Consider the following 24,073-nt stretch of genomic DNA (forward strand, 5'->3'; position numbering starts at 1 on the left):
TGCCATATATCTATACCAAATACGAAAAAAGGGATGAAACATGGTGAGGTAATTGGATTGGTTTATTGACGCGAAATATAACTTTAGAAAAAACTTTATAAAATCGTTGTGACACCTACCATATTAAGTAAAAGAAAATGAAAAAGTTCTGCAGGGCGAAATAAAAAACCCTTAAAATCTTGGCAGGTATTACATATATAAATAAATTAGCGGTATCCAACATTTGGTCGATATCTGGAAAACGCTTTCACATATACAACTACCACCACTCCCTTTTAAAACTCTCATTAATACCTTTAATTTGATACCCATATCGTACAAACACATTCTAGAGTCACCCCTGGTCCACCTTTATGGCGATATTTCGAAACGGCGTCCACCTATAGAACTAAGGCCCACTCCCTTTTATAATACTCATTAACACCTTTCGTTTGATGTCCATATTGTACAAACAAATTCTAGGGTCACCCCTGGTCCACCTTTATGGCGATATCTCGAAACGGCGTCCACCAATGGAACTAAGGATTACTCCATTTTAAAATACTCATTAACACTTTTCATTTGATACCCATATCGTACAAACGCATTCTAGAGTCACCCCTGGTCCACCTTTATGGCGATATCTCGAAAAGGCGACCACCTATACAACAACCACCACTCCCTTTTAAAACCCTCATTAATACCTTTAATTTGATACCCATATCGTACAAACACATTCTAGAGTCACCCCTGGTCCACCTTTATGGCGATATCTCGAAACGGCGTCCACCTATGGAACTAAGGATTACTCCCTTTTAAAATACTCATTAACACCTTTATTTTGATACCCATATCGTACAAATGCATTCTAGAGTCAACACTGATCCACCTTTATGGCTATATCCCTAAATGGCGTCCACCTATAGAACTATGGCCCACTCCCTCATAAAATAATCTTTAACACCTTTCATTTGATACCCATATTGTACAAACAAATTCTAGAGTCAACCCTGATCCACCTTTATGGCGATATCCCTAAATGGCGTCCACCTATAGAACTATGGCACACTCCTTCATAAAATACTCTTCAATGCCTTCCATTTGATACACATGTCATACAAACACATTCCAGGGTTTCCCTCGGTTCATTTTCCTACATGGTTATTTTCCCTTATGTTGTCTCCATAGCTCTCAACTTAGTATGTAATGTTCGGTTACACCCGAACTTAACCTTCCTTAATTGTTTTTACTCGTTTAGGACTGTTTAGGCCATTTATTGTTCATGTCGAAAATTGGTCGAAAGTGGTATCAACGGATGCGCATCACTGCCAGTTATAAGAAAATAATTGCGAAGGTTAACTCTTTCTAACTGTTCAAAAGTTATATAAAAAAAATCGGCGTTTTCGATGTCAGCTTAATACGGACTTTGCATCACCCAATTCACCATGTTATTAAAACAAAACTCTAAAAGAAAAGTTTTATAATAAATTGATATGCTCACTTTGCATATTTTTTCAAAAAATTAATAATGAACAATTAATTGAAATAAAATGACCCAACGCGAACATGTTTTCAATTTGTCCTCAAGTTTTTAAAAAAAGCAAATTACCCAAAAAAGGTGCCGATTTTTTTTTTTTTTAATTTTATATTGCGATTGGCTGAAAGAATAAGCGAAATCAGAGATGCAAAATCCTTTAGTAGATTCTAGGGGCATAAACACTACTTTGAAATGATTCTTACCTCATACTTAAGTTGAGAAGGGTTTGAAAAATCACGTGGGCTTACATTCAAACATCTGTTGTTTATTTGCGAAACTATAAAATAGCGTCTGAAATGTTAATTTTGATTTTCACACTTCATCCTTCAACACCCAAATCTCCCGGTTTGACATTTCCTAAAGTTGGCGGCATTGATTATAGCCTATCAACCAAGTTTAAATATCACCTATACGTTACGGCTCCTTTTACAAATGTGAATACGTAGGCACATATATTTACCAGGTGAGGCTTCTCAAGAACACTCAAAATGGTGAAGCAAAAGCTTTCTCAAGACAGTGGAACTAATGACCGTATGTGCTACTACCCGAATGTAGTGGACAGTGAAACTATTCTGAAAACTGAAGCTACGCCGACATCCATAACGAGCTCTTATATCATAAGGCCAGAAACCAGCAGTTAACATCTTTCAACTTAAAATCGGTCAACTTGCATTGTAAAATATCGTTTTGATTTAACGAAGACTATTGAAATCAATGTTGTGAACACAAACGTCTGCAAACTTTGGTCTACATTTTCAAAATTTTATCCATGGTCATTTTTTATGTAGATGCGCCGAGGATTATACGATTTTCACCCATGAGTTACGCAATGACATCCACTTAGACTGCTTATGATTTCGAGGGAGGCATCTCTGGCGGAATAGTCACTCCCTAACGTTTCAAGGTGTTTCTCTGGTGTAACTCAGTAGCATATCGCGACAAAAAACATGCGTTAGAAAGTTTTCGGAGCTACACCTTGAGCTTCTGGGAAAGTGACGTCGACGAAGGTATGAGTTCGGAGCTACACCTAGAGCTTCTGGGAAAGTGACGTCGACGAAGGTATGAGTTCGAAGTCGCGTCCTATAGCTTCTGTGCTGGCATATGGTGTGAGGGTCAGGAGGCGTGGCAGCGACTGGGGGTCGGGATTACTACATCGCACATCAATTGTAGTTTTTAAAAACAGCTGGAAAAAATGGATGTGCCCTGTGCCACGAGTAACATGAGTATTATAAAAAATAAATGTAAGGCGCGATAACCTCCGAAGAGATCTTAGGCCGAGCTTCTCTTCCAATTAGCGTCGTGCTCCTTTTTAATTTTTCCTACAAATTAGCGGGACGGGACCTACTTGTTTTATGCCGACTCCGAACGGCATCTGCGAGGCAGGTGAGTTTTCACTGAGAGCTTTTCATGGCAGAAATACACTCGGAGTGCTTGCCAAACACTTCCGAGGGGCGACCCCGCTTAGAAAAATTTTCCTCTAATTGAAAAACCTTATTTCTAAAATTTTGATGTTGTTTTGCCCGGGGTGTGAACCCAGGGCATTCGGTGTAGTAGGCAGAGCACGCTACGATCACACCGCGGTGGCCGCCGAGTAGTCGTGAGTATTAATGGATCATTAATAGCAACCGTAAGTCGCATTTGTGCGTGACCGCCAAGGAGCCAACAATAATTTAAAGAAATTGTGTTCGCGACGATTATTAGGATTTAACCCCAGGTGGAACTACGCTTTGCACAAGTATGACATTTTATGTATCTCTATTTCTTTTCAGCAGACGCAGCAGTACCAATTCCAAAGACCGGGGTTAGATTCGAAGCCTCTCTGGAGTAAGGGACAATCCCTCCGCAATGAGCTACTCCTGAAAATTGTTTAATGATCTGCGAGATTTTGAGGCAAAAACCCCGGACCTGTCCGAAATGGCCAAAACGTTTAGTTCCTTAAATCCATACAAACAAAACCTTATCTAAATACAATTTTTTTAAATAGAAAAATCAATCTTTTTAAAGTAAGAACACCGGCGTATGCCGGCACGCCTCCCACGCCGCCGCCGCCGGTATATAATAGAGCCTGCGCCGCTGCCGCCGATAAAGTGATCGGCGTAAACCTCTAGTAAATGATTCATAGTCGTTGATGACAAATTATTAACAATAAGAAATTGATAACTCGCCGCCCGGTTTCGCTTCAGGTTTCGGTTTCGGTAACAGTGATTCTTGCCATCTTTCATTGTTCAAAGGCCCATTTCGCCAATAGCTTATTTCCCGGCAAATATCATTGCTTGTGATAAGCTGAAAAAATAGAAAATAAGTTGTAATCCATTCCGTAACAAATGTGTATTTTTTACTTTCCTCAGTTATGATTGGCGCTTACGATATTTTTCGCTTTTACACTTCTAATGTTGTTCAATAGTTAGGTTAGGTTGGGCTAGGTGGTAGGAAAGCTCACTTGGACAACATGAAGGTCCGTTTTGATACCTTACCATATTATAGAACCGTTGGGTAGCAACAGAGACAATTTTAAGATAGAGATGTTGCAGGCGCGAACTTCAGTGGAAAGCAGCGGAGCTTCACACACTTCTAGTAGGTCACTTTCACCACACCAAAAACTTTAACACAATTTTTAACATAATTTAAGCACACAAAATACACTGATTGGAGTTTTAGAGTGTAAAAATGTAAATTCTGAAAACATTAGCTGAATAAAAAATAAACAGTGTACAAATAATTTTTAAATAATAAATACAGACAGTGGTAGTTTAATAAATTCTGCTGTGGTAAGTGGTGAATGTGACCGCATAGAGTTTTGTGAAGCTTGCTTCACACTATTTTTCGTCCCTGCAACATCTCTATCTTAAAATTGTCTCTGGTAGCAACGATAAAGTACCAAATGATACCGATCTCAACCTTGGATAAATCCTCGGGAGATCCAAGTGAGTCGCGACCGAAGTACTTTCGCCTAGTTCTGGCAAAAGCTGGGCAGTCAAGCATAAAGTGATTTGGTGATTCGACCTCATCATCTTTCATACAGCTACAGCAGGATGTAGTTTCCAGTATATTGAGACGTACCGCATGGATACACATGGGACAGTGCCCTGTCAAAACCCCAATGACCATTGATAGGTGGCAATTATTTCGGCAGACCTCCTGCCATCCACTTTCGGCCAGAAATATTTTGGTACCCTGCAAGAGGTGGTGTCCGCCCTACGTTTGCTGAGGTGAATCGAGGCCCAGCTATGGGGGAGCAAACCACAGGTGGGCAGCGGAATCCCGAAATCCCTACGGCCATCTTCATCCGGTTCAGTTGTACCGCTGCGGGCTTAGAGATCCACTTGACAGTTACCCGGGATATCACTATGGTCCGGGACCCAGGTAATCTTAATTATAAAATAGTTCGATGCAATCGCAAGCGAGGTCAAGGATTCCCAGACCACCCTCGATAGCACTGTAGTTGAACTCAAGGCCTTGATAGACGCTTGGCTATCAGAGTAAACCAGAGAAAACTTTCTGGACCCCTATATTTGCTTTACAATCGAATGGAGAGTCGTTTCCGTCGATCTTCCCTTGCAGTAGGCATGCTGTGAAGCCGACATTAGCCCTCGAGGAATCCTTTCCCGTAGGTACAGGTCAATCAACCGCTCACACGTCTTAAGAAGAAACGACGAGAGACTGATTGGCCTGAAATCCTTAGGTGATACATAAGAGCTTCTGCCGGCCTTCGGAATGAAGATGACCCTAACCATGTGGCAATACTTCGGGATATAGTTAAGTCTGAGGCAGTTAGAGTAGATGATGGCCAACCAGCGGCAGGAAATCCCTAAAGACTTTTGAAGTTGCGCAGGGATGATGCCATCCGGGCCCGGAGACTTATTCAAGAGTACTATATGTATTATTTTCTCCAGCATCAGGCACCCTGTACAAAACCTTGTTTAAATGGCACGAATTTTTTCAATGGTGGGTTCCAAACGTTCTCAAAATATATCAGGTCAGTTTCATGATTGTCCGCAAATTTCCGTACGAAATTTTGGAATCTTGCAATCCATTTTTGAGTAGTTTTGCATGGAGCTATAATCTTCACATTTGGAGCATGCTTTAATACCCGATGATAATGTAACATAAAGCAACAAAAATTCGCTAGTTGGTGCAGATATCGTGGTATTTAAAAAACTCATCCGAAGTTTGAAGTTTTGCGATCGAATTTTTAGTAGCTTCTCATTGCGCTAGAAACTTGAAACCTTACAGTTAGTTCAGGGCAACGTGCAACAAAAGCAGACAGTATGATCACTAAGTGGCCCACTGGTTGATGTAACTAGAAAATTTATATATTTGAAATTGAAAATCTGGGGATCGATTTTTAAGTAACTTTCCGATGAGCTATGGACTAGAAATTTAAAATGTGCCCCAGAGTTCAAGGAAAGCTCAACACTTATAACACACAGTTTCGCTAGATGTCGCACGGATCCAGATTTTAAGAAAAATTTGCGATCAGTTCTTGAGAGCTTTGCCATTGTGCTACAAACTTAGTAATGCACACATAGCCAAGAACCCGGACGCAATTTCAGACTTATAATATCAAACTTGTATTTCACCCAGCGGTTTATGGGGCTTAGAACATACACGCGGCAGGTATACCTGTCGTAACAGGTGACTAAAATATCAAATTTATTCAAGCGATTGTTTAGCGCAACCCTTCCAAGGGGTTACTTACTTACTTAATTTGCGCTTAACCGTTTAAATGGTTATGGCCGTCCAACAAGGCGCGCCAGTCGCTTCTTCTCTCTGCCAACTGTCGCCAATTGGTCACACCAAGGGATTTTAAATCGTTTTCCATGTGGGTCTTCCAGCGGAGTGGGGCCGCCTACTTCCTCTGCTTCTATAGGCGAGTTCCTAGCAAAGCAGCCGCTGCGTTTTAATTCGCTGGACTATGGTGAAGCTCTTATAGCTCATCGTTAAATCTTGGTATGACCTAGGTTTCATGTGGCCATACTACATCGTTCCCGAGATGGTCGGGCTAGTACCTTAATGATGCTTGTTACCGGAACGTACCGGATCTGCATCCGGCAAAGAACCATCAACACCGACAGCACTCCCCAAAACTTTCGGAGATGTCCTAATCACTACTATAACAATAATATCAAGAGATTTCCCACTGAGGTATAAATTTGCAGCCTCACATATAGTTCAGAGGATTAAGAAAATGCAACGAAAGTGGAAAAGTGGTGCACGGGCCGAGGTAATACAAATATTCATACGAGGTTTGGAATCATTCCATCAATTTTTGTGTAACTTCCTGAAAATCGAAAGGCTTGAAATTTTAAATATGTATGTATATGTAATTTAGAGGCCAACGCGAGTGAAATACCTAACCTAGCGATCAGTTTTCAAGAGACTTTCCATTACGCTAGAAACTTGAAACTTCACATAAAGTTAAAATTACTGAGACGATGTAACAAAAGTGTAACACAAAAAGATGATAATTTTTTTTTTTTTTTAAATAATTGATCAAAACTCAGACATGATGCTGATTTATTATATAATAGCTATTGTAAACAGCAAATTAGAAAAAAATTATAAAAGAAGCTTTTTGAAAATACAATGACAGCAATTACAACTCCCACCTTGTGTAACCGAGCAACATAGTAAATAGTCCTCCTAATATATCTGCATGCATACGGAATCTTTTGTTCGCTTACACTTTCATTCCAAATAAGTATATGCCTCCTTCGAGCTCTCAGTATTCCCTAGATATTTTACTCTCCCTCTTTAATTTTCTTTAACTGGCATATAAACATACTTCTGTTTGTATTCCCGTAGCTCTGTGAAAAAGGAAAGCATACAAAAGCTCGTGAACAACCAGGGTAAGGATGAAAGGAGCGCTAAAATTGCATTGTACAAGTTTCACTCAAAATCATTTGAGTCTAAACAAATTTAGGGGCTGAAAATTGAGGTAGATGTCGTTTATTGTTAGCACAGATACACATGTACATTCCTAAAATAATATGCTCCCGATTTGAAAGAATAGCGATTTCGGAGCGCGCATAAACAAAGGTCAATAACCCGACCTTGGGTTGCGTCAAAGTAGGAGCAATCGTAGCATCGTCAATTTCATTATCACGAAGTATAATCATCATTGTGCGTTTTGGACTTATTTCTAACTTCATTACCTATAGTAGGCTCGTGCGTAATATTAACCAAAAGTACTTTGTAGGCATTTATGTATGTTACCATATAGCAGTAGGGTCGTTGACCTCGAAGAGATGAACAATATAAATTTGTAAATTTATGTACATTGTTGTACATACTCCGAGAATTTGTATGTAAATAAGTATTTAAATTACTGATGTATGCTAGCATTTACGATTACATTGTTTGTGTATACATACGTCAACATCTATCAGATACTTGAGCAATACATTTCTAAAGCTTTCAGTAAGTACAAATATATGCCGTGCGGAACTATATTGGGAATAATTTCACAGAAACAGCATTGTGACCCGGAATCTATACCACATTTTTGAGAATTTCAAATACTTATTTACTTAATTGGCGCTTAATCGTTTAAACGGTTATTGCCGTCCAACAAGGCGCTCTAGTCGATTCTTCTCTCTGCCAACTGCGCCAATTTGTGACACCGCCTTCTTCCTCTTCTTCCATAAGCGGGTTCCGATAGAAACACTTTCTTAGCCGAAGCGTTGTTTTTCATTCGCATAAAATGGCCTAGCCAGCACAGCCGCTGCGTTTTAATTCGCTGGACTATATTGATGTCTACGTAAAGCTTCCAGAACCGATTCATTTGATGTTGTCATGGTCCATGCTTCTGCACTATATAGCAGGCCGGGTACGATAAGTGACTTGTAGAGTATGATATTTGTTTTCCGAGAGAGGACTTTACTTTTCAATTGCCTACCTAGTCCAAAATAGCATTTATTGGCAAGAGCGATTCTTCGCTGGATTTCAGAGCTGATGTTGTTGTTAGTGGTTATGCTGGTTCCCAAATAAACGAAGTCTTTTACTATTTCGAAATTATGGCTGCCAACAGTAGCGTGGTTGCCAGGGCGGGTATGCGCTGACTCTTTGCTCGATGACAGCAGGTACTTCGTTTTGTCCTCATTCACCATCAAAACCATATTAACGCTTGTTTTTCCAGCTTGTTTAGGCCGATGATATCAATGTCATCAGCATATGCCAGTAATTGCACGCTTTTGTAGAATATTGTTCCCGAGCGGTTAAGTCCTGCAGCTAGTATAATTTTCTTCAGCATCAAATTAAAGAAATCGGATGATAGGGGGTCTCCCACTCCCAATTCTGACTGAGCTGATGGTGTTGCTCAGCGTCATTTTGCACAGTCATATAAGTTTTGCGGGGAAACCAAATTCGGACTTAGCGGCATATAGGCAGCTCCTTTTCGTGTTCTCGAAGGCGGCTTTAAAATCGAGGAAGTGGTGATGTGTGCCGATTCTTCTTTCGCGGGTTTTTTCCAAGGTTTAGCGCATTGTGAAAGTCTGGTAGATGGTAGATTTACCAGGTCTGAAGCCGCACTGATAAGGTCAAATAAGCCGATCCACGGTGGGATTCAATCTTTCGCACAATACACTTCACAGGACCTTATATGCGATATTAAGAAGGCTGCCGTGCACTTGTTGTTTTTCAATCTGGTTATTGCTATTCTGACTTCGTAATAATCGAATGGGAGGACATTTATTCCATCATCGTCGATTGCAGGATCGGGATCGTCATCCCTGTGGGGTAAATCACTGTCTCAATTTAGGAGAGCAGAGAAGTGTGTCCTCCATAATCTAAGTACTCTCTGGACAACATTTACAATCTCACCGTTTTCGTTCTTACAAGAGCTTGCCCCGGTCTTAAAACCTACCGTCTGTCGCCGAAATTTTTGGCAACATTTTCGTGCGTTATTCCTGGTGGCTAGCAGCTCAAGGTCCTCGCACTCACGCCTTTCTGCCTCTGCTTTTTTCTTTCTGAAAAGGCGTATCGCTTCCCTTTTCAACTCGCGATAGCGTTCACAGCCTCCTCTTGTTGAGCTCGCTTTTAACGTGGCCCTGCAGGCAGCGTCTTTTCTTTCGATTGCAATGCGGCATTCTATAATTATACTCAGTTGAGCAGAGCTCACAGAGTATATGAACTTTGATTGGATAACGGTTGGTTGTACAGGTATAAAGGAATCGAGATAGATATAGACTTCCATATATCAAAATCATCAGGATCGAAACAAAATTTGATTGAGCCATGTCCGTCCGTCCGTTAACACGATAACTTGAGTAAATTTTGAGATATCTTGATGAAATTTGATATGTTGGTTCCTGAGCACTCATCTCAAATCGCTTTTTAAAATGAACAATATCGGACTAAACCCCGCCCACTTTTTCGATATCGAAAATTTCGAAAAACCGAAAAAGTGCGATAATTCATTACCAAAGACGGATAAAGCGATGAAACTTGGTAGGTAAGTTGAACTTATGATGCAGAATAGAAAATCAGTAAAATTTTGGACAATGGGCGTGGCACCGCCCACTTTTAAAAGAAGGTAATTTAAAAGTTTTGCAAGCTGTATGTATGCTTAATAAAAATTATCAAAATCGGAGAGCGACCACGCCCACTTTAAAAAAAATTATTTTTTTTAAGTCAAATTTTAACAAAAAATTTAATATCTTTACAGTATATAAGTAAATTATCTCAACACTCAACTCCAGAAATGATATGGTGCAACAAAATGCAAAAATAAAAAATAAAGGGCTTTGTCGAAAATCGATATATCTTTACTAAACTCAGTTCACGTACTTATCTGAACTTGTTGGTATAAAAAATGGCCGAAATCCGACTATGACCACGCCCACTTTTTCGATATCGAATATTACCAAAAACGAAAAAAATGCCATAATTCTATACCAAATACGAAAAAAGGGATGAAACCACCACTCCCTTTTAAAAGCCTCATTAATACCTTTAGTTTGATACCAATATCGTACAAACACATTCTAGAGTCACCCCTGGTCCACCTTTATGGCGATATCTCGAAAAGGCGACCACCTATACAACTACCACCACTCCCTTTTAAAACCCTCATTAATACCTTTCATTTGATACCCATATCGTACAAACAAAGTCTAGAGTCACCCCTGGTCCACCTTTATGGCGATATCTCGAAACGGCGTACACCTATGGAACTAAGGATCACCCCCTTTTAAAATACTGATTAACACCTTTCATTTGATACCCATATCGTACAAACACATTCTAGAGCCACCCCTGGTCCACCTTTATGGCAATATCTCGAAAAGGCGTCCACCTATAGAACTAAGCCCCACGCCATTTTAAAATACTCATTAACACCTTTCGTTTGATACCCATATTGTACAAACGCATTCTAGAGCCACCCCTGGTCCACCTTTATGGCGATATCTCGAAAAGGCGTCCACCTATAGAACTCAGCCCCACGCCATTTTAAAATACTCATTAACACCTTTCGTTTGATACACATATTGTACAAACGCATTCTAGAGTCACCACTGGTCCACCTTTATGCCGATATCTCGAAAAGGCGACCATCTATACAACTACCACCACTCCCTTTTAAAACCCTCATTAATACCTTTAACTTGATACCCATATCGTACAAACACATTCTAGAGCCACCCCTGGTCCACCTTTATGGCGATATCTCGAAAAGGCGTCCACCTATAGAACTAAGCCCCACGCCATTTTAAAATACTCATTAACACCTTTCGTTTGATACCCATATTGTACAAACGCATTCTAGAGCCACCCCTGGTCCACCTTTATGGCGATATCTCGAAAAGGCGTCCACCTATAGAACTAAGCCCCACGCCATTTTAAAATACTTATTAACACCTTTCGTTTGATACCCATATTGTATAAACGCATTCTAGAGTCACCCCTGGTCCACCTTTATGCCGATATCTCGAAAAGGCGACCATCTATACAACTACCACCACTCCCTTTTAAAACCCCCATTAATACCTTTAGTTTGATACCCATATCGTACAAACACATTCTAGAGCCACCCCTGGTCCACCTTTATGGCAATATCTCGAAAAGGCGTCCACCTATAGAACTAAACCCCACGCCCTTTTGAAATACTCATTAGCACCTTTCGTTTGATACCCATATTGTACAAACGCATTCTAGAGTCACCCTTGGTCCACCTTTATGGCGATATCCCTAAATGGCGTCCACCTATAGAACTGTGGCCCACTCCCTCATAAAATACTATTTAAATTCATTTGATACATATGTCATACAAACACATTCCAGTGTTACCTTCGGTTCATTTTCCTACATGGTTATTTCCCTTATGTTGTCACCATAGCTCTCAACTGAGGATGTAATGTTCGGTTACACCCGAACTTAGCCTTCCTTACTTGTTTTGAGTTATTTGAGAATTGCTTCCACGGATTCTTACCGATAAAAACCGTAATGGACAATTTTTTGTTTTACTATCGGCTTATTATCGAAGTCGAAATTATTGTCGAGCTGCTTCTTTGTTATCGCCTAGACATCGGCTTCCCATTGGTTTCTTATCGGCTTATTATAGACGGATTACAGATGTGCCATCGACTTAGTATTGAAGACTTATCGTTATCTGTTTCATAACAAACTTGTGAGTCGTTTTTACCAAATCGATAAGACGCCAATAACAAATTGGTAACACTCCAATAATAAATCGATAGTTATTCGATAGCAAATCTATAACTTTTTGAAACAAAATCGATAACTTTTCGTTAAAAAGTCGATAACGTTTTGATAAATGATCAATAACTTTTCTATAAGAAATCAGTAATATGCCGATAAAAATTGGTGATACTTTGATAACTTTTCGATAGCAAATCGAACTTTTTTTAAATATCAATAACATATCTACTATTGATCGATAATCTTTCGATAGCTAACTAATAGCTCGTCGATAAAAAGACGATAGTCTTTGTTACCGATAGCAAGTTTATAGCACTTCAATATCCAATAGATAACTCGTCTATGCCATGTCGATAACATTCGGAAATGGATAGAATGACCACACATCGATAACTTACATTTAACACTTCCATAGCGAATTTATAGCGAGCGGTTCGTTTCGTTTTAAATAGGTATTGTTTCTCGTACACTGATGTTTCACCTATCTCTCCTGGAGTTTCGATAAATTATTCATAAAACAAATAATAACAAGTAAGGAAGGCTAAGTTCGAATGGAGAGTCGTTTCCGTCGATCTTCCCTTGCAGTAGGCATGCTGTGAAGCCGACAGTAACCCCCGGGGAATCCTTTCCCGTAGGTACAGGTCAATCAACCGCCCACACGTCTTAAGAAGAAACGACGAGAGACTGATTGGCCTGAAATCCTTAGGCGATACATGAGAGCTTCTGCCGGCCTTCGGAATGAAGATGACCCTAACCGTGTGGCAATACTTCGGGATAGAGTTAAGTCTGAGGCAGTTAGAGTAGATGATGGGCAACCAGCGGCAGGAATGATGCCATCCGGGCCCGGATACTTATCCAAGAGTACTATATGTACTATTTTCTCCAGCATCAGGCACAATGTACAAAACCTTGTTTAAATGGCACGAATTTTTTCAATGGTGGGTTCCAAATATTCCCAAAATATATCAGGTCAGTTTCATGATTGTCCGCAAATTTTCGTACGAAATTTTGGAATATTGCAATCCATTTTTGAATAGTTTTGCATGGAGCTATAATCTTCACATTTGGAGCATGCTTTAATACCCTATTATAATGTAACATAAAGCAACAAAAATTCGCTAGTTGGTGCAGATATCGTGGTATTTAAAAAACTTATCCGAAGTTTGATATTTTGCCATCGATTTTTTAGTAGCTTCTCATTGAGCTAGAAACTTGAAACCTTACAGTTAGTTCAGGGCAACGTGCAGCAAAAGCAGACAATATGATCACTAAGTGGCCCACTGGTTGATGTAACTAGAAAATTTATTTATACGAAATTGAAAATCTGGGGATCGATTTTTAAGTAACTTTCCGATGAGCTATGGACTAGAAATTTAAAATGTGCCCCAGAGTTCAAGGAAAGCTCAACACTAATAACAAACAGTTTCGCTAGATGTCGCACGGATCCAGATTTTAAGAAAAATTTGCGATCAGTTCTTGAGAGCTTTGCCATTGAGCTGCAAACTTAGTAACGCACACATAGCCAAGAACCCGAACTCAATTTCAGACTTATAATATCAAACTTGTATTTCACCCAGCGGTTTATGGGGCTTAGAACATACACGCGGCAGGTATAGCTGTCGTAACAGGTGACTAAAATATCAAATTTATTCAAGCGATTGTGTAGCGCAACCCTTCCAAGGGGTTACTTACTTACTTAATTTGCGCTTAACCGTTTAAATGGTTATGGCCATCCAACAAGGCGCGCCAGTCGCTTCTTCTCTCCGCCAACTGGCGCCAATTGGTCACACCAAGGGATTTTAAATCGTTTTCCATGTGGGCCTTCCAGCGGAGTGGGGCCGCCTACTTCCTCTGCTTCTATAGGCGAGTTCCTAGCAAAGCAGCCGCTGCGTTTTAATTCGCTGGACTATGTTGAAGCTCTTACAGCTCATCGGTAAATCTTGGTATGACTTAGGTGTCATGTGGCCATACTAAATCGTTCCCGAGATGGTCGGGATAGTAACTTAATGATGCTTGTTACCGGAAAGTACGGGATCTGCATCCGGCATAGAACCATCAACACCGACAGCACTCCCCAAAACTTTCGGAGATGTCCTAATCACTACTATAACAATAATATCAAGAGATTTCCCACTGAGGTATAAATTTGCAGCCTCACACATAGTTCAGAGGATTAAGAAAATGCAACGAAAGTGGAAAGGTGGTGCACGGGCCGAGGTAATACAAATATTCATACGAGGTTTGGAATCATTCCATCAATTTTTGTGTAACTTCCTGAAAAGCGAAAGGCTTGAAATTTTAAATATGTATGTATATGTAATTTAGAGGCCAACGCGAGTGAAATACCTAACCTGGCGATCAGTTTTCAAGAGACTTTCCATTACGCTAGAAACTTGAAACTTCACCTAAAGTTAAAAGTACTGAGACGATGTAACAAAAGTGTAACACAAAAAGATGATAATTTTTTGTTTTTTTTTTTTAAATAATTGATCAAAACTCAGACATGATGCTGATATATTATATAATAGCTATTGTAAACAGCAAATTAGAAAAAAATTATAAAAGAAGCTTTTTGAAAATACAATGACAGCAATTACAACTCCTACCTTGTGTAACCGAGCAACATAGTAAATAGTCCTCCTAACATATCTGCATGCATACGGAATCTTTTGTTCGCTTACACTTTCATTCCAAATATGTATGTATATGCCTCCTTCGAGCTCTCAGTATTCCCTAGATATTTTACTCTCCCTCTTTAATTTTCTTTAACTGGCATATAAACATACTTCTCTTTGTATTCCCGTAGCTCTGTGAAAAAGGAAAGCATACAAAAGCTCGTGAACAACCAGGGTAAGGATGAAAGGAGCGCTAAAATTGCATTGTACAAGTTTCACTCAAAATCATTTGAGTCTAAACAAATTTAGGGGCTGAAAATTGAGGTAGATGTCGTTTATTGTTAGCACAGATACACATGTACATTCCTAAAATAATATGCTCCCGATTTGAAAGAATAGCGATTTCGGAGCGCGCATAAACAAAGGTCAATAACCCGACCTTGGGTTGCGTCAAAGTAGGAGCAATCGTAGCATCGTCAATTTCATTATCACGAAGTATAATCATCATTGTGCGTTTTGGACTTATTTCTAACTTCATTACCTATAGTCGGCTCGTGCGTAATATTAACCAAAAGTACTTTGTAGGCATTTATGTATGTTACCATATAGCAGCAGGGTCGTTGACCTCGAAGAGATGAACAATATAAATTTGTAAATTTATGTACATTGTTGTACATACTCCGAGAATTTGTATGTAAATAAGTATTTAAATTACTGATGTATGCTAGCATTTAAGATTACATTGTTTGTGTATACATACGTCAACATCTATCAGATACTTGAGCAATACCTTTCTAAAGCTTTCAGTAAGTACAAATATATGCCGTGCGGAACTATATTGGGAATAATTTCACAGAAACAGCATTGTGACCCGGAATCTATACCACATTTTTGAGAATTTCAAATACTTATTTACTTAATTGGCGCTTAATCGTTTAAACGGTTATTGCCGTCCAACAAGGCGCGCTAGTCGCTTGTTCTCTCTGCCAACTGCGCCAATTGGTGACACCAATCGAGCGGAGTGGGTGCCGCCCTCTTCCTCTGCTTCCATAGGTGGGTTCCGATAGAAACACTTTCTTAGCCGAAGCGTCATCTTTCATTCGCATAAAATGGCCTAGCCAGCGCAGCCGCTGCGTATTAATTCGCTGGACTATGTTGATGTCTACGTAAAGCTTCCAGAACCGATTCATTTGATGTTGTCATGGTCCATGCTTCTGCACCATATAGCAGGCCGGGTACGATAAGTGACTTGTAAGGTATGATATTCGTTTTCCGAGAGAGGAATTTACTTTTCAATTGCCTAGCTACTCCAAAATAGCATTTATTGGCAAGAGCGATTCTTCGCTGGATTTCAGAGCTGATGTTGTTGTTAGTGTTGGTGCTGGTTCCCAAATAAACGAAGTCTTTTACTATTTCGAAATTATGGCTGCCAACAGTAGCGTGGTTGCCAAGGCGCATATGCGCTGACTCTTTGCTCGATGACAGTAGGTACTTCGTTTTGTCCTCATTCACCATCAAACCCATCTTTACCGCTTCTTTTTCCAGTTTGTAGTAAGCAGAACTAACAGGGCGGGTGTTCAGGCCGATGATATCAATGTCACCAGCATATGCCAGTAATTGCACGCTTTTATAGTGTATTGTTCCAGTGCGGTTAAGTTCTGCAGCTAGTTTAATTTTCTCCAGCATCAAATTAAAGAAATCGCACGATAGGGGGTCACCCTCTCTGAAACCTCGTTTAGTTTCGAACGGCTCGGAGAGGTCCTTCCCAATTCTGACTGAGCTGATGGTGTTGCTCAACGTAATTTTGCACGTCCGTATAAGTTTTGCGGGGAAACCAAATTCAGACATAGCGGCATATAGGCAACTTCCTTTCGTGCTGTCGAAGGCGGCTTTTAAATCGACGAAGAGGTGATTCTTCTTTCGCGGTTTTTTCCACGATGGTAGATTTAACAGGTCTGAAGCCATACTGATAAGGTCCAATCAGCCGATTCACGGTGGGCTTCAATCTTTCGCACAATACACTTGACATTACCTTATATGCGATATTAAGAAGGCTGCCGCGAATTTTTGGTTTTTCAATCTGGTTATTGCTATTCTGACTTCGTCATAATCGATTGGGAGGACATTTATTCCATCATCGTAAATTGCAGGATCGGGTTCGTTATCCCTGTGCGGTAAATCGCTGTCTCCATTTAGGAGAGCAGAGAAGTGTCCCTCCATAATCTAAGTACTCCCTGGACATCATTTACAAGGTCGCCGTTTTCGTTCTTACAAGAGCTTGCCCCGGTCTTAAAACCTTCCGTCTGTCGTTGAATTTTTTAGTAAAATTTTCGGGCATTATTCCTGGTGGCTAGCAGCTCAAGGTCCTCGCAATCACGCCTTTCTGCCTCTGCTTTTTTCTTCCTGAAAAGGCGTATCGCTTCCCTTTTCAACCCGCGATAGCGTTCACACCCTCCTCCTGTTGAGCTCGCTTTTATCGTAGCCCTTTAGGCAGCGTCTTTTCTTTCGGTTGCAAAGCGGCATTCTATAATTTTGAGTTATTTGAGAATTGCTTCCTCGGATTCTTACCGATAACAACAGTAATGAACAATTTTTTGTTCTACTATCGGCTTATTATCGAAGTCGAAATCATTGTCGAGCTGTTTGTTTGTTATCGCCTAGACATCGGCTTCCTATTGGTTTCTTATCGGCTTATTATAGACGGATTACAGATGTGCCATCGACTTAGTATTGAAGACTTATCGTTATCTGTTTCAAAACAAACTTGTGAGTCGTTTTTTACCAAATCGATAAGACGCCAATAACACATTGGTAGCACTCCGATAATAAATCGATAGTTATTCGATAGCAAATCAATAACTTTTTGAAACAAAATTTTCACTAAAAAGTCAATAACGTTTTGATAAATGATCAATAACTTTTCTATAAAAAATCAATAACATGCCGATAACAAATTGGTAACACTTTGATAATTTTTCGATAGAAAATGATTTTGTTTTTAAATATCAATAACTTATCTACTATTGATCGATAATCTTCCGATAGCTAACAGATAGCTCGTCGATAAAAAGACGATAGTCTTTGTTACCGATAGCAAGTTTATAACACTTCGATATCCAATCGATAACTCGTCTATACCACGTCGATAATATTCGGAAATGGATAGAGTGCACCTATGCCGTCGATGCCACTGACCACACATCGATAACTTACATTTAACACTTCCATAGCGAGTTTATAGCGAGCGGTTCGTTTCGTTTTAAATATGTATTGTTTTTCGTACACTGATGTTTCACCTATCTCCCCTGGAGTTTCAATAAATTATTCATAAAACAAATAATAAAAAGGGGTTGGTCTATTGTTGGCTCCGAATACCAGGGAGGATGGTTTTTTCTTAAATAATACATTTATATCGATAACTTCTTTAGTTGAGAACTATAAATGAGTATTGGCATATAGACTTCTGCTGAAATGTGTATCCAAACGCATCATGAACACACTCAGCTAGCCGCTACTTACTGCTAATCTATATATATAATAAAATAATTAAAAAAAATTTTTAAGTTAAACGGTTTTATTGAAAACAATATTTACATGAAATAATAATAATACGAAAAGCTGGAAAATAATTAGGTAGGTCCTAGGTACTAGTCATCACACTCCTTATCAATCTAGGGCGTTGATCAGACAATTAAATAAAAGCGTTGGGCGCGTGAAATTTCTAAAAATGTGAGGCGTAGCATAACCTGATTAAGGTTCAGTTGGTTTTACTTATGACTATCAATAGAAATATGACGCGTCCAACGCTTTTATTTAATTGTCTGATCAACGCCCTAGATTGATAAGGAGTGTGATGACTAGTACCTAGGACCTACCTAATTATTTTCTAGCTTTTCGTATTATTATTATTTCATGTAAGTATTGTTTTCAATAAAACCGTTTAACTTAAAAAAATTTTTTTAATTATTTTATTTTCAAGTTTTTAGTCTTTATTTAATTGCCTATTATTTCTCATTCTATTTAGTTCATTTAGTGACTCATTATTACAAGGACTCTTTCCTAACAATTTTTTACAACCTAAGTCCTCAAAGACTTTACTCGACTCTGCGCCACGTATGCTTGTCCCTCCTCCAACTCCAAAATATTTTGATGTCACTTCTACTGGACTGTGTGCAATATTTGTTCCAAATATGAGCCAAATCGGGCATCATAGGTCGCTTTCTATTCATGTATGTATTATGTGTTCCAAATATGGACCAAATCAAATCGGACCACAAATAAGATTTTTGTGAATATCTCGATCCTCGCGCCACCTAGCGGCGATTTTTTTGATAGGTCGCCTTCTATTCTTGTATGTATTATGTGTTCCAAATATGAGCCAAATCGGACCACAAATACGATTTTTGTGAATATCTCGATCCATGCGCCACCTAGCGGCGTTTTTTTCACAGGTCGATTTCTGTTCGTGCATGTATTATGTGTTCCAAATATGAGCCAAATCGGACCACAAATGCGAATTTTGCGAATATCTCGATCCATGCGCCACCTAGCGGCGATTTTTTTTCACAGGTCGATTTCTATTCTTGCATGTATTATGTGTTCCAAATATGAGCCAAATCGGACAACAAATGCGAATTTTGCGAATATCTCGATCATAGCGCCACCTAGCGGCGATTTTTTTCTTATTATTGCATTGTCATCGGGTTCTGAACTATATTCCAAGTCTCAAGCTTGTAGCTTATCGGGAAGTTACTTAAATTTCAATTACAAGATTCGTTCACAACGGCCGTGCAGCCTGTCAACTCAAGCTAAATAAAACCGTTTAAAAAGAAGTGTACATTTTGATTGTTACTCCATAACTCTAGAACGGATAGAAAGATTTCCATGCAATTTTTAGGAAAGATACAGGAAGGAGAGACGATGGTTAGTTGATTTTGAAATATCAAATCGGTTTAGCCATATGTATATAAAAATCAATTCTGTGTGTGTGTGTTCGCTATGGAAAAGCATTTCCCACACTTCAATCATCACCAAATTTTGGCTATAGGTTCCTTCGATCAACACGAAGGTTTTAGGCTAAAAATAATTTCGATATATAAAAGGGGCGTGGCACCTCACACACAAATGGAATCTTTGGTACTGCATAACTCTGAAGGTATACATGCCAGAACATTGAAATTCAGTGAGAAGTTATATGAGGTCAATCCCTAACACCACCAAGAAAATGTGGAATTGGGAAAAAGGGGGCGTGGCACCTCCCATACAAATGGAATATATGATGCTGCATATCTCTGGATGTAGTAAAGGTAGGATAATGAAAATCGGTACGGAGCTATATGACGTTAAGTCCTAACACCTCCAGTAAAATGTGAATTGGAAAAAAAGGGGCGTGGCACCTTCCCTACAAATGGAATTTTTCAGAACAATGGCGGCAATACAAACTTAGGTTAGTTTAACGCCTAAAGTTTGACTACATTGTTGAGTTTGGCTGTTATTCCTTTTGCACGTTTAGTTACCTGCCGTCGTTAAAAAAAATTTGTTAGCTTCAGTCTATCTACATCTTCTATAAAAATCAAATTCTGTGTGTGTGTTCCCTATGGAAACGTATTTCCCACACTTCAATCATCACCAAATTTTTGCTATAGGGTCCCTCGATCACGACGAACGTTTTTCATATTTCAGAATTAAGAATTTTAAACTTTTTTTTGGCTGTGCGAACGAGCAATCTTAGCTCCCAAAAATGATCATGTTAACAAAATCAATGATCGCATTCAAAACCAAATTCCTGGTGAAGTGACGAAATATAAATCGAACGACACTTTTACATATGAAGATCAAATTGCCAATTATCCAATTGAATTTCTAAACTCTTTAGAGCCACCTGGAATGCCTCTGCGAATATATTAACTTTGAAAATTGGCTCACCAATAATGCTTCTGCGGAATTTAGACCCACCAAAATTGTGCAATGGAACCAGGCTTCGCGTTAAGAAATTAATGTAATCGAAGCAACAATCATCAGCGATTAAAGCAAAGGTGAAAATGTGCTCATACCACGCATCCCAATGATTCCTACAGATTTGCCATTCCATTTTAAGCTCTTACAGTCTCCTGTACGCCTTGCATTTGCAATTACAATCAACAAAGCACAAGGACAATTTAGAGAGTCCGTGCTTTTCCCATGGCCAGATATTTTTTATCTTTGCACCGTTGCACCGAACGAAAAAACCAAAACTATTGTGTACCCACACACATACAATAATAAAATGTTTTAAACGAAAATTTCACCAAATATCCGTACAAAATTCAATTCAATTTACAGAACAATATACTAAATTATCAACAAACAAAACAGAAAAAATAACGCAACATTCATTCGATCTCGGGCGTTACAACGTACGCCGGATAAAGCTAGTCTCTAATAAATGTTAACAAAAGTATTATATACTTTGACGCATTAGATATCAATAAACATTAGACCAGTATATTTTAAATTTGCATAAAAACAAAGGAAAATAACCAGTTCAGTTGACTTTTGTTTACTCAGATATAGGTACATTAGGGTGTTCTTTTTTCTGACTGTATTTCTAGTTCTTGTAACAGAAGGCCATATATGCATTCAAATCTTATCTCATTGAAATCCCTTTTCTGCTTCAATTTTAGAAACCATTTTAGGGAAAATGTTCTTTTTCCATACAACGCATTGTTCAGATAAAAGAGTTTATTAAATGTCCCCACGAAACGTCTCATTTGTTCACTCCTCCATTCCTTATTCAGTCTCGTACTACATGCTGAACTTCGTCAAATTCCAAACACAATTTTTAGAGTGAGTAATCTCATTCGATGATAATTGTAATTTAATGATGTTGTTTGTTTCACAAAAATATATAAAAGAGATGCAGGTTGGTCAGGTTTTTGATTTGCTGCTAATCAAAGGCCGAATTCATTACAAATGCGCCGCATGGACTAAGAAAATTTCGAAACTTGTAGTTAATTGTTTTGAAGCTCAATGAGATCATGTGTGATCACAATTTAAGACTATCGAGTAAAATTATATATATATAAATAAAAATTTGGAAATTATTTCCCTTCTTTCTCTTGCTTCCTCTCTTTACTATTTTCCCACGCACTTCATTTTCTACTTTTCTAGTCCCAATGTATTTCCTTACACTCTCGCTATTATCTTCCTCTTCCATTTCTCTCTCTCCTCCCCCATCTTCTTAACAACCTACCCTTTCCAAAACCCTCTCTAACACATCTAATTTGTTACACATATTGTGAAAGCAATCTAACCCTGGTCGATATTTTGGTATATGTCTAAGAACGGGGTTAACATATGGAACTGAAAGAAAAGGCCCTAGATATTGAGCTAATCGAAGAGGAACTCTGCATTAAATTTTAGCAAATCGATCTATTACTTAATAAGAGTGTTTCGAACAGGTCGGTCTCTGATCCGATAACAAGCTATTCAAGGAAGTACACCTGTAACATATTTCAAGCTAATCGCACCATTAATTAAGAATATTTTTAGAATGGTTTGGTCCTAGTTCTCTTCCCGGAAAGATAAGAACACCCACACAAAATTTTATCAAAATCGGTCTAGTCGTTCAGGAGGAGTTCAGTCGCAAACATACGTACAGAAGAAATATATTTATTAAGTTAGGTCGGCCTTCCCGGAATGAAAATTTTCTCAAATATTTTCTTTGTTAAAGTACCCCCGTACCAAAATTTTAAGATAATTGCACTATAAACTACAATTTTGGAATAGGTCGGTCCCTGCTCCAATTCCCGGAAAGAAAAGTTTCTTAAATAATGAGCTAGTCACGGAAGTAGCCATGTACCGAATTTTAGGCAAATCTCACCTTACACTATTTTATTTAAAATAGGTCGGCCCTTGGTCTCCTACCCAACATTTGTTTGTGAAAAAAACCATGCCTGCCGCCGTTCTGAGGGCAAAATATAGAACTGCGTACGTTTTCGTGTTATTCGCTGGTGTGTTTAAGGCGTGATGCTTCAACCCCTTCCAGACTTTCATATTTATATATACATATATACAGATAGGTATAAATATTAAAGGCTTCTTTTGTAATCTTATCATTTGCATGTGATTCAAAAGAAAAAAAATGATTGGCACGCCCTAATGTACCTCCACATAGTATGCTGGTTAATAAAATTTTAAAAATAAATTAAATTCTCTCCCATTATAAACGAGTTATGTGTTCTAATCTAGAGCCAAATACTGAGCACGTTAAGCCATGCAATCTCTTTTAGTTTACTTGACCCAAGCGATAGAACCGGCGGTCTCTTCGCAAAACAACAAATATACACGGTTATCAACAAATAGTAAATCACTTCACATTTTTAATTTAAATTACACTTTTTAATAATAAAACAACCTAAAATGTCTGACGAACTAACAAAAAATTTCGTTCATTCTTCTTCTGGTTCTTCAAATCAACCTTCCACTTCAAAGCCAATACTCTATTCGTATTGGCGTAGCTCATGCTCGTGGCGGGTGCGCATAGCTCTCAACTTAAAGGAGATACCATACGACATCAAACCCATCAGCTTGATTAAATCAGGAGGTGAACAGCATTGCAATGAGTACCGTGAGGTCAATCCAATGGAGCAAGTACCGGCATTGCAAATCGGTAATAGTTGAAAATAAATATGACTTAAATATTTCTATAACATAACAAATTTGTCTTCTTCACAGATGGTCATACGCTGATTGAGTCAGTAGCTATTATGCATTACTTGGAAGAGACGCGCCCACAGCGTCCGCTATTACCACAGGATGTACATAAACGTGCCAAAGTGCGTGAAATTGTCGAAATCATTTGCTCGGGCATACAACCATTGCAAAATTTGATTGTACTGATTCACGTTGGTGAGGAGAAGAAGAAAGAGTGGGCACAGCATTGGATTACACGCGGCTTCCGTGCTGTCGAGAAATCGCTCTCGACATCAGCTGGCAAGTATTGTGTGGGTGATGACATTACCATGGCCGATTGCTGTTTGGTCCCACAGGTTTTCAATGCAAGAAGGTAAGACTATTGGTTTGAAATAATAGAGGTGGAGTTTGGGGTGGAGGTAGAGGTAAAGGTAGAAGAAGAGGTAGAGGAAGAGACAGATTTAGAGGTAGAGGTAGAGATATAAGTAGAGTAGAGGTAGAGGTAGAGGTAGAAGTAGAACTATAATAAGAAGTAGAAGTTAGTGGAGTCAAGTGCGAGTAATGCCCAACATCGGCGGCCCAAGTGAAGCTATACATCACCCATTGTAGA

At 39.0% G+C, this 24,073-nt stretch overlaps 1 protein-coding gene across 2 annotated transcripts in view; it reads left to right on the forward strand.

Moving 5' to 3' along the window:
• LOC137237508 (probable maleylacetoacetate isomerase 2) overlaps window positions 1-24,073 on the forward strand; it is a 37,173-nt gene that overhangs the window by 4,919 nt on the left and 8,181 nt on the right. The window contains exons 2-3 of one of the 2 annotated variants that reach the window (XM_067761196.1): window positions 23,263-23,440; window positions 23,506-23,836. In XM_067761196.1, the coding sequence (XP_067617297.1) occupies window positions 23,263-23,440; window positions 23,506-23,836 (509 nt within the window). Of the gene's footprint in view, window positions 1-23,073; window positions 23,441-23,505; window positions 23,837-24,073 lie in introns of those variants that run through there. The other variant, XM_067761195.1, reaches the window with a different exon arrangement.

Source organism: Eurosta solidaginis, chromosome 1 (genome assembly GCF_040869045.1).
Source record: "Eurosta solidaginis isolate ZX-2024a chromosome 1, ASM4086904v1, whole genome shotgun sequence".
Taxonomy (NCBI): Eukaryota; Metazoa; Arthropoda; class Insecta; order Diptera; family Tephritidae; genus Eurosta; species Eurosta solidaginis.